This window comes from Rana temporaria, chromosome 5, assembly GCF_905171775.1.
Source record: "Rana temporaria chromosome 5, aRanTem1.1, whole genome shotgun sequence".
NCBI classification, from domain to species: Eukaryota; Metazoa; Chordata; class Amphibia; order Anura; family Ranidae; genus Rana; species Rana temporaria.
The window spans coordinates 25,967,334-25,979,840 of record NC_053493.1 but is presented as its reverse complement, the minus strand read 5'-3'; the positions used below and the strand labels follow the sequence as shown (position 1 = coordinate 25,979,840).

At 39.6% G+C, this 12,507-nt stretch overlaps 1 protein-coding gene across 1 annotated transcript in view; it reads left to right on the top strand.

The window, feature by feature from the left end:
• Positions 1-258: 258 nt before the first annotated feature.
• NXPH1 (neurexophilin 1) overlaps positions 259-12,507 on the top strand; it is a 392,663-nt gene continuing 380,414 nt past the window's right edge. The window contains exon 1 of the mRNA XM_040352273.1: positions 259-937. Within this exon, the coding sequence (XP_040208207.1) occupies positions 884-937 (54 nt within the window). The 5' untranslated portion in view covers positions 259-883. The remainder of the gene's footprint in view (positions 938-12,507) is intronic.

The window sequence follows — 12,507 nt, the reverse complement described above, 5'->3', positions numbered from 1 at the left end:
TCTGCTCAGTGGTCGAAATCCAGCAACAAAACACACCATTGGGACCAGCACACATCCACACAGCCTATGTGCTGTTAGGTGGTGCAGGTGCACAGTGCACACGCTGAGGACCTCTGCACTACAGATGCTCACACAGGCAAGTGACTAGAACATGCTATGTGTTGTGGATAAAACTGCATGCATGGCAAGGGGGTGGGTATAAGGGGTTGGTGGTTTCTGATTTTTTTTTTTTTTCATTGCTTGGGACCCTCTGCCAGTTTTATAGAGCTAACTTTCCCTGCTCTCCTGATAGCCAAGCACCCCTTAACTTGCCCTATTTGATGCTTGTCTGGCACCCCCTAATGTTGCAGCCCTGGATGTGACTGGTCTCCCCCTGCAAGCTATAGCAGAATGCATCATCGCAGGCAATCAGTAAAGAGCTGAGTCCCAGCAAGCAAGGGGCTGCCTATTCCCCATTCAGCAACCTATTGCAATCTGACTGCCCCCCCCCACCCCCCAAAAAAAAAAAAAAAAAACAACACTCACACTTGCACTGATCACAAGTGATTTCTGCATCAAATTCCAACCCCTGTGCGATCTCATCGCTTCTTCTTCTTCTTTTTTTTTCTTTTGCTGGATTAACTTCATTTCAGCAGATCCGTGCTCTGTTTGCTGGTCTCTTGTATCCAGAGCCCCCCTTGTGCACTCTTGCAGCCCCTCTCCTGTTGTCTACAGCAGTCTAACCTTTCCTGTGTGGTCATGGGTTGTACAATGTCCTTCTTATCCAGGCTGCCCAGAGCTGTGAAGGTTTTGTGAAGTGGATGTCAGCTGGTGGATTTATGTTCCTGGAGGAATATTAGACACCCAAGGCAGGAGAATCGGGGAGGAAGTCCCATCCAGGAGGATGCATGCTCTATACTGTGTGTCAGCGCTACTGCTCCAGTCCACCCTGCAGCTGGTGAGTGCCATACCTGCCCCTTGTCTACCTTTCCCTCTGCTCTTCGGAAAATACATGCATTTGACTTTCACAGATGTTGCTCAACTCGGATAACGCCCAGGACCAATTCTTCAATTCATTAAGGGGGGGCCCGGAGCTCAAGGGGTCATCTGAATAAGGGCTACACTATTTCAAAGGCTAATATAGCCAGTGGAACTATAGGTCCCAGCTAGGTTTGGTATACAGAACTAAAGAGGGTGACCAGGTATTCTTAAACGGTTGGGGATCTTAAAGTCCCAGGTGGGTTTGCTATATAGACCAGACCTGGGGTGCTATAGGTTTATCAGGATTTTGGGGAACTAAGAGCCCCAGCTGGGGTTGCTATACAGACTAGACCTGGGGTGCTCTAGGTTTATTAGTAGTTGGGAAACTAAGAGCCTCAGCTGGGTTTGCTATACAGACCAGACCTGGGGTGATTTAGGTTTATCATTGGTTGGGGAACTAAAAGTTCCAGCTGGGGTTGCTATACAGTCCACACCTGGGGTGATCTAGGTTTATTAGTAGTTGGGGAACTCAGAGTCGCAGCTGGGTTGCTATACAGACTAGACCTGGGGTGATCTAGGTTTATCAGCAATTGGGGAACTAAAAGTCCCAGGTGGGTTTGCTATACAGACTAGACCTGGGGTGATCTAGGTTTATTAGTAGTTGGGGAACTCAGAGTCGCAGCTGGGTTGCTATACAGACCAGACCTGGGGTGCTCTAGGTTTATTAGTAGTTGGGGAACTCAGAGTCGCAGCTGGGTTTGCTATACAGACCATACCTGGGGTGATCTAGGTTTATCATTGGTTATGGAACTAAAAGTTCCAGCTGGGGTTGCTATACAGTCCACACCTGAGGTGATCTAGGTTTATTAGTAGTTGGGGAACTCAGAGTCGCAGCTGGGTTTGCTATACAGACCAGACCTGGGGTGATATAGGTTTATCATTGGTTGGGGAACTAAAAGTTCCAGCTGGGTTTGCTATACAGTCTACACCTGGGGTGATCTAGGTTTATCAGTATTGGGGAACTAAAAGTTCCAGTTGGGTCTGCTGTACACTACAGATCAGACCAGAGACGATCTGGACTTCTCAGTGGCCGAGGAACTCAAAGTCCCAGCTACGTTTGCTATACAGACCGGACCTGGGGTGATATAGGTTTATCAGCAATTGGGGAACTAAAAGTCCCAGCTGGGTTTGCTATACAGAACAGACCCGGTGTGATCTAGGTTTATTAGTATTTGCGGGGAACTGAAAGTCCCAGGTGGGTTAAATATACAGAACTACAGGCCAGCTCTGACCAAGGATGATCTGGACTTTCTAGTGGCTGGGGAACTCAAAGTCCCAGCCAAATTTGGTATTCAGACCAGACCAAACCAGGGATGACCTGGGCTTCCTAGTGGTTGGGGAACTACTGTAAAGTCAATATAGAACTACAGACCAGACCACCCCAAACCAGGGATGACCTGGGCTTCCTAGTGGTTGGGAAACTACTGTAAAGTCAATATAGAACTACAGACCAGACCACCCCAGACCAGATCAGACCAGGGGTGACCTTGTATCCCCAGTAGTAGGGGAACGAAAAGTACCAGCTGAGTTTGGTACGAAACTACAGACCATACCAGGGATGATTTGCCCCCACTCTCCTTCCCCAGTGGTAGGGGAACTAAAAGCCCCAGCTAGGCTAGGTATAAAGAAATAATGATCAGACCAGACCAGGAATGATCTGGTCTCCCCAGTGGTAGGGGAACTAAATATACCAGCTGGGTTTGGTATGCAGAACTACAGACTATTGAGCTGGGCTCCTCTGTTGGTTGGCAACTAAAAGTCCCAGTTGGGTTTGGTATACAGTACTACCAACTAGACCAGGGTGGAACTTAATGTCCCAGTGGTTGGGGAACTAAACATCACAGCTAGATTTGGTCTACAGAACTACAGATCAGACTAGTCGATCTTGGCTCCTCAGTGGTTGGGGGACAACATGTTCCAGCTGGTTCTGATATGCTGACCAAGCTATGAGTTTATCATGTGGCCCCAATGGTTGTGGAACAATTAGCTAAGGCAAGCATAGCCGGCTAGTTATTAGTCTGGCACCCCGCAGTTCTCTGGGTCTTGTGGAACTAAAAACACCAGCAAATCCAGACAGCTAAGTCTGGTCTATGATGCAGGGAGCTCGATATATATTATATGGAGTTTTACAAGCCTCAGTATGTACAGATTATTGGGACTCACCTATGGTACTGTAACTCCGAATATGGTATTCCTTCTTCTCCAGCGCTTGAAGGACAGTAAGTCTCAGCAAGTTCAGAAAAAAAGGGTTTGCTTAATGGTATAGAAGGGGTTGTATGCGACTCTCCACCATAGAATGAACTATAAGTCCCAACATTCTTGCTAATGTTTGATCTACAGCAAATAATATCAGAGGAACCTCAGTGTGATACCCAACCTGCTGGGTCAGATGTATAGCGCTAAAGATTTCAGAGGATGGGGGACTACAAGACCCAGTAAGCAGGTTCCTTAGTGTCTGGAGAACCATAGACATCTATCCTTCCTAAAGAGCATTACAAATGCAACAGTGGACGTTCAAAAAAATCTTAAAATATTAAATTTGCCTTATCCAGTCTGCATTAAAACTAGCTTTTAAAGTAAACAAATGTATTTAAAAAAAAGCCTGTAATCCCTATAGAAGCATAGATCCCATCCTACCTATCGATCCCATACATCAATAAGTCTTGTTTGAAGATGATTGTGTTGCATAAGGTCTCCCTTGAGAGCAGATCAAGCCTCAAACTTTTGCTAAACGATGCAAAAGCAGTCCAGTTTTCTAAACTACAATGTTTAGTGCCCTAAAAAAATCATTTTTTTTCTTGACAAATAAGGAGTTACTGAATGCATTTTTTTTTTGCAATGAATGGGTTACTGAATTCATGGATGAGAACATATAGACGGCAATGGGGAGGAGTGGGGGAGTATATGCACTTGTAACTAAGCTTGTATGATTGTAAAAAAAAAAATAACAGAGCCTCTTATCACAAGACACCCTTGTCTATGTGATTGACAACAAGCAGACGCTGTACTGTCACTGCCACCAGCACTGTACTGGAAATGAACTGGGAATAGGAGAAATTAGCCTTTGCATCTGAAGCAGCACCCAGTTGTCTGTCCTTACCTCCATTGTACCAGCAGAGGGCGCGCCGCGTCACACTGACTTGGCATTCTGGCTTGGCAGGTGAACACTGAAGCTTCAGACACAGCTGTTTGACCCCCACCCCCCCCCCCCCCCCCCCCCCTACTTTTTCTTTTTTGATTAAGATTCATGAACGACACTTTAGAAGCCAAAGCCATGAACATTCTGAATTGATAGGAAATCCGGACCTTTCACAAGCAGGATGAGAAAAATACTTCAAAAAAAAAAAAAACTTTCATAGGACTGCTGTAGCTTTCATTGGAGGTTCCCCTTCTTCTATAGCTTTTTCTAACGACATGGGCAAACAAAATAGAAATCAATATGCTGCGTTAAATTTTAAATGTGTTTGTTGGCACTTAAACTGTTTTTTTTTCTCTCTTCCCCTCCACTCATTATAACAACCGCCTTGGATTTATCCTAATGCAGCTTGCAACACCAAGCCGCATTAATTCTGCTTTAATTGTAAACTGGGAGCATTTGAAAACCATTCAGTGTGCAAATTATGCTGATTCAATTACCGTTTAGTTACAGACTTCATTACCTGAATGCATTTTCACAGGGGGTTGGCAATTGTGGGATAGGAGACAATTTTCCAATTCTGCTGGAGTCATTGCGGCATTTTCTGAGTCATAAAAAACTGAGTTCAAGAAGAAGAAGAAGAAAAAGAAGAAGAAGAAAAAAAAAAAGAAATGACAGTAAACTTTGCAACAGTGAAAAACCCCCATGGCCTTACCTGTCCTCTCTCAGGTAGTCACCTAAGCCCAATGCAAGGCCACCGACAATTGAGTTGTCTTCTAGTTTACCCTAAATTTTTATTTCTACTCACACTAGTCCTTCACTACAAATCATAAGATTTATAATAGTAACTAAAATCCTTTTGTTGAAGTTTTCTACTTTTCTCCTCTATTTGATCTCTCTCATTCTCCCCCCTCTCTCTATCTATCTATCTATCTATCTATCTATCTATCTATTTATCTATCTGTCTGTCTGTCTGTCTGTCTGTCTGTCTATCTATCTATCTATCTATCTATCTATCTATCTATCTATCTATCTATCTATCTATCTATCTATCTATCTGTCTATCTGTCTGTCTGTCTGTCTGTCTGTCTATCTATCATCCCTCTCTCATTATCTATCTATCTATCTATCTATCTATCTATCTATCTACCCTGTTCTATATATATATATATATATATATATATATATATATATATATATATATATATATATATATATATATATATATATATATATATATATATATATATATATATATATATATATATATATATATATATATATATATATATATACTATCTATCTATTTATATTGTATATATTAATAATTTAATGAGAGGCTGATCTCAATTCTAAAATATCCTAATAATTGTCATGCACAAACACAAAAAGCCTAACCACATCCATGTACACCAGTTTTCAATTTAACTGGTTTGCCTGTCATTTTGGTACTATAGTATCATACAGCCCATATAATATACATTATATACAATATAATATAATATACATTATTTGTTTGCAACCTATAAGATTATGGCCTTACATATACTAAGGCTGGCCATACATTATAAAAAAAATATCTATTTTAAAATGACCAAAACCATATAACAGAAGGTCAAACCTAAGCACTTTGTATACAGTCATGCAGGCCCTAGCACATAGTTGAAGGTACATTTAAAGGAAATTGATCAAGAAAAATGTATAATGTATGGCCAGCTTTAGTAAAAGGTTAGTTGATTCAGCAGCTGTATATTCTATAGTGTGTAGTGGAGTTGGTCAGGACAGGAAATGGGGCACTGAGCTATCCAAGGTGCCGAATTAGGTGTGAGCTATCCATGGTGCTGATCTGGGTGTTAGCAATCTAAGATGCTCAACTAGGTATAAGCTATCCAGGGTGCTGATCTGGGCGTGAGCTATCCAAGATCCTCAATTAGGTGCTGATTTGGTGTTTTCAGCAATTTAGGGTGCTGAACTCATTTCAGTTGTCCAAGCAGCATGAAAGGTGCTGACCTGGGTTTGAGGCTATCCAATGTGCTGAACTGCTATTAGCTGTCCAAGGTTGAGCTGTCCAAGGTGCTAACTACTATTAGCCATCCAAGGTGCTGAACTACTGTAAACTAACCAAGGTGCTGACCTGGGGGTGAGCTATCCAAGGTGCTGACCTATGTGTGAGCTATCCAAGGTGCTGACCTATCCAAGGTGCTGACCTATGTGTGAGGTATCCAATGTGCTGACTTTTGTGTGAGCTATCCAAGATGCTGACCTATGGGTGAGCTATCAATCCAAGGTGCTGACCTATCCAAGGTGCTGACTTATGTGTGAGCTATCGAAGGTGCTGACCTGTGTGTGAGCTATCCAAGATGCTGACCTATGTGTGAGCTATCTATCCAAGGTGCTGACCTGGGGGTGAGCTATCTATCCAAGGTGCTGACCTGGGGGTGAGCTATCCAAGGTGCTGACCCATGTGTGAGCTATCCAAGATGCTGACCTATGTGTGAGCTATCTATCCAAGGTGCTGACCTGGGGGTGAGCTATCCAAGGTGCTGACCCATGTGTGAGCTATCCAAGATGCTGACCTATGTGTGAGCTATCTATCCAAGGTGCTGACCTGGGGGTGAGCTATCTATCCAAGGTGCTCACCTGGGGGTGAGCTATCTATCCAAGGTGCTGACCTGGGGGTGAGCTATCTATCCAAGGTGCTGACCTGGGGGTGAGCTATCTATCCAAGGTGCTGACCTGGGGGTGAGCTATCTATCCAAGGTGCTGGTGAGCTATCCAAGGTGAGACATATGTGTGATCTATCCAAGATGAGACATATGTGTGAGCTATCGAAGGTTCTGACCCATGTGTGAGCTATCCAACGTGCTGACCTATGTGTGAGCTATCCATGGTGATGACTTATGTGTGAGCTATCCAAGGTGCTGACCTATGTGTGAGCTATCCAACGTGCTGACCTATGTGAGAGCTATCCATGGTGATGACTTTTGTGTGAGCTATCCAAGGTGCTGACCTATGTGTGAGCTATCCAAGGTGCTGACCTATGTGTGAGCTATCCAAGGTGCTGACCTATGTGTGAGCTATCCAAGGTGCTGACCTATGTGTGAGCTATCCAAGGTGCTGACCTATGTGTGAGCTATCCAAGGTGCTCACCTATGTGTGAGCTATCCAAGGTGCTGACCTATGTGTGAGCTATCCAAGGTGCTGAACTAGGTTGAGCTACCCAGGGTTCTAAACAGCAGACCCAAGGTCTAAAGCCACATTGTGTCGTGTGAAAGTCAGCCTGAAAGTCTCTAGCGTTGTTTGCTGTGGATAAACATTGTATTGACCTCAGCTCAGCCCTCTGGATAAATGGAGCTTTTCACTGGCTAAACAATACTTTTGTCGGCCAGGCCCAGAGACAGAGCAGGCGATATTATTGCATTGCCGGGTGTAATATACCAACTGCACCCTGTCCCTGCTAGAGACAATAATCAGGGCCAATATAATTAGAGGCTTCCAATTCTATCAGTGGGGTACAGCTATTAGCTATTTCACCTTAAGACATCCACCTGCTTTATTGGGAAAGGATTGCAATTAGCAAAATGCGTCTATTAGAATTTCATTACTCAATTTTATTTTTTTTTTACTTTATATATTTATATAAAATTTTACAAACACCCAATAAACAGTGCGCATTGATTTACCAAAAAAATAAATAAAAAAGCTATAAAAGCAGGTTAGATAAGTGCTAGCCTGCAGTTCATTTGTGCAAATCTTGTGAGAGATAGCTGACATTTCCGACTATTTACACCATCTCCTAACACAAACAGGCTCCCAGCAAATCTATGTGTATATGGAAATGTTGATTAGACAGGCAATAGAAGCACAATAGTTATTGCATCTCAAAGTCGGCTGCATTGTTAAGCAAGCGGTTCAACGTTTGTCGGGTGACAGGTTTTAAAGGTTTATTTTATTTTTATTTTTAGTAGCAATTAAATAACTTTTTTTTGTTACCATCTAATATCACGATGTGCAGATATTTTTTTTTTATCTATTTTTTATTTAGTGTTTCACCATGTAGGTAATAATTGAGTGTCGGATGTGTGGTCAGGACTCAGGACACCGGCTGCAGCTCTGGAAAAGCTGTCGGTGAACTTTGCACCGAGCTGGAGATTAGTACATGGATGTAATAATGAGCGGCTGCAAATGATAGGGAGTGTGGGCTCCTTCTATAGACCACATTTAAGCTTCTTTTTTTATATTCATTCCAGTAAAGGTCACAGCGACAATAAAGGAACCATATTTAGTCTTTAGCTCGGAGGTAAATCACCTTTTGGGTACAATAAGTGTCTCGTTTTTTTTTTTTTGTTCAGGGTAGAATTTTGCGAACAAGTGAAAAATCCATGGAAGAATAAATGACCTTTGTTAGGTGGTAAAGGAAGCCTGTAGTTAACTCATTACTACCTGCCTATTATTTGGATTAGCAAAGGAAATAGGTTCAGCATAGAGTTTTGTGAGAAAGATAGAGCATTGCAGTACTGGGATAACCAACCTCTGGGAAGAGACACGAAAAGGGTTATTGAAAAAGGCTCAAATCCTTTTAGACTGAGTGTCTATGTCTGTATTTTATCATTTTTATATATTAGGTGTAGCTATCATAACACCTATCAGAAATAAAAAAAAAAAAAAAAAAAAAAAAAAAAATATATATATATATATATATATATATATATAGTGTGTGTGTGTATATATATATATATATATATATATATAGATATATATATATACACACACAGGTTATATATACTATATATATATATATATATATATATATATATATATATATATATATATATATATATATATATCTATAGATATATATATATATATATATATATATATATATATATATATATATATATATATATATATATATATATATATATATATATATATATATATCTCTATCAAGGCTCTCCTATTACTCCTATTACTTCTGAAAAGGGTTATTGAAAAAGGCTCAAATCCTTTTAGACTGAGTGTCTATGTCTGTATTTTATAATTTTTATATATTACAGTAGGTGTAGCTATCATAACACCTATCAGAAAAAAAAGAGTTATATATATATATATATATATATATATATATATATATATATATATATATATATATATATATATAGAGAGAGAGAGAGAGAGAGAGAATATATATATATATATATATATATATATATATATATATATATTTATATATCTATAGGTATATATATATATATATTAATAATTTATATATATATATATATATATATATATATATATATATATATATATATATATATATATATATACACACACACACGTTTTATATATATACATTTTTTTATATATATATATTGTGTGTGTGTGTATATATATATATATACACACACAGGTTATATATACTATATTATATATATATTATATATATATCAAGGCTCTCCTATTACTTCTGTATTGAACTGAATTGTACTGTCCCCCTTTTATATTGTAAAGCACTGTGCAGACTGTTGCCACTATTTAAATCCTGAATTATAAAAATGTATAATATTAAATAAGCAGTACATGTTGCAGATATAGAAGTTTGGAGTGCATGCAGTCATTGTAGTGGCTGGATATCCAGGCTCTCGAAAGGGATATGAAGTGGATTATGAAAACAGGTCCATATATGTTTAGCCTACGTGTCTACTGTATATGTACTTGTTGTACATGCTTATATATCAGGTATCTATCTATCTATCTATCTATCTATCTATCTATCTATCTATCTATCTATCTATCTATCTATCTATCTATTTATCTACGAATAACACAAAAAGAGAGACACACACACACACACACACACACACACGTGTGTGTGTGTATATACATATATATATATATATATAGATATATTCAAGTAAGCCACACATGTTGCAGACTTTGCCATTTGGAGTGCAAGCAGTCACAATAGGCTCCAGAATTGGCCTTTTTTTATACACCTTAGGGAAGTTGTATACTTTTTTAATGATTGTATTTACTCAAAGAATTGTAGTGCAAAATGTGTGTGTGTGTGTATATATATAAATAAATAAATATATATATATATATATATATATATATATATATATATATATATATATATATATATATATATATATATATATCTATTAGCACAGACACAGGTTACGTATATACCTAGCCTGTCTATAAATGTCCCTATATCTTAGGTTTAATCCACTTATAATGCTCATTATAGTAACACATGCATAATTGAAAATAATTTACTAGTTATCTTAGGTATTCACACACTATATAACACATTTCTCAGTTATATATTGTTTTGGCTATTGAATTCATATGAACCATTTCCTGTAAGTTGAGAAATAAATAAATTCTGTGTAACAATGTAACAGTAAATAGTACAGATTGTGATCTGCGGTTAAAGGGTGCTTGTGATTGTGACTACTGTAGTTAACGGTGTCCAGAAATAAATGTGAAGTCAATAGACATTCTTCTCCCTCTATCTGTAATCGGATTGTGGACAGGGTGGCTACTTGTGTTATCACACAACTGTATTTTCTTTCGTCTCTCTCTCTCTTATGCTCTGTCTTCCCTTAGCAAAGTTGTGGATTTGATTTATCAGCTAGTTTAGCCCCCCTCAACCAGCTCTGCTTGTAAGTCAGCCTTATAAACCACTTTCCTGGGTACTTGGTAAATAAGGGGCTTTAGCCATTTTAAGTAGCGGATTGACATGTTGACGACTCTGCTTTAAGGAATGTGACAATAGAGAGGAGGGGAGGAAGAGAGGGGAAAAAAAAAAATTCCCAAGGCCCGGCAAGGCACTCCATCAAGGATAAAAAGCCAGTGCTTTACGGATGTCACTCAATTTATTGCAAAAGTCGAATGAATTACGTTTAATGAAAGCAGTCCCTAGATGAATATTACTTGCAATTTCCTGTATTGGCTCTGTTGGATGGATAGCAAGAAATGCCACCTCCTCTCCTAGCTCACACCATCCCCAAATCTCTATTACTATGCAAGCTCTTCTGCTCTTTTATTGAGGTGATATATGCATTCTTTTTCTCAGCTGTAGGGTTACAGTTAGCTGTAGAGGGATATGGTCACCTTGCCCTTGAAATGGTTAGATGGCATCAAATACTTCCTCTCTGCTGATAGCCTGCTTGATCTACCATGTGCACATTTGTGCAGTTCGAAAATTAATACATTTTCCTATTTAAAAAAAAAAATATGGTTTCAGACACTCTTCATCCCAGTATTGTCCAGGATTCCTCCGCCCCCGCCTACCATGTGTACATCATGCACTGAGCACACTTTGATGATATCTTCAACTGAAAAGTAAATCCGTCATGTGTGAAGCAAGATCTCAGTGTTGTAGGTATTGCTGAACAATGTAGAAAGTCCCTTTACTTTATATAGCCATTGCAGAGTAACTAATGCCGTGTACACACGATCAGTCCATCCGATGAGAACGGACCGATGGACTGTTTTCATCGGTTAACCGATGAAGCTGACTGATGGTCCGTCACGCCTACACACCATCGGTTAAAAAAACAATCGTGTCAGAACGCGGTCACGTAAAACACACGACGCGCTGAAAAAAACGAAGTTCAATGCTTCCAAGCATGCGTTGACTTGATTCTGAGCATGCGTGGATTTTTAACCGATGGTCGCATCTACTAACGATCGGTTTTGTCCTATCGGTTTGGAATCCATCGGTTAAATTTAAAACAAGTTGGCTTTTTTTTAACCGATGGTTAAATAACCGATGGCGCCCACACGCGATCGTTTTTAACCGATGAAAACGGTCCATCAGACCATTCTCATCGGTTTAACCGATCGTGTGTACGCGACATTACAGTGGGAATACAATGGCTTTAGAACCTGTTTTTAAAATATCCATCTATAAGTAGAAAGATTCATGGCGCTCTGGACAGTGCTATATGATTGGACACTGTAGATCAGGGGTCGTAACCTCGGCCCTCCAGCTGTGGTGAAACTACAAATCCCATCATGCCTTTGCCTCTAGGAGTCATGCCTGTGATTGTCAGGGTCTTGCAATGTCTCATGACACTTGTAGTTATAAAAAAGCTGGAGGGCCGAGGTTGCCTAACACTGCTGTAGATATTTATTCCAAGGGACACAAACTTCCACAAACTTGCTGCTACATCTAGGCAGTGAAGATTTTTGTATTGATACTCATTTTGTAAATTTTATAAGAAAGTCTGCTTTGGATCACAGCAGTGGCCCAACCCTTCTACATACTGGTCATGATTTGTAATGGTGACTAAGCTAATTGTTTCCTTTTCCTGTTTTCACACATTATTTATGACAAT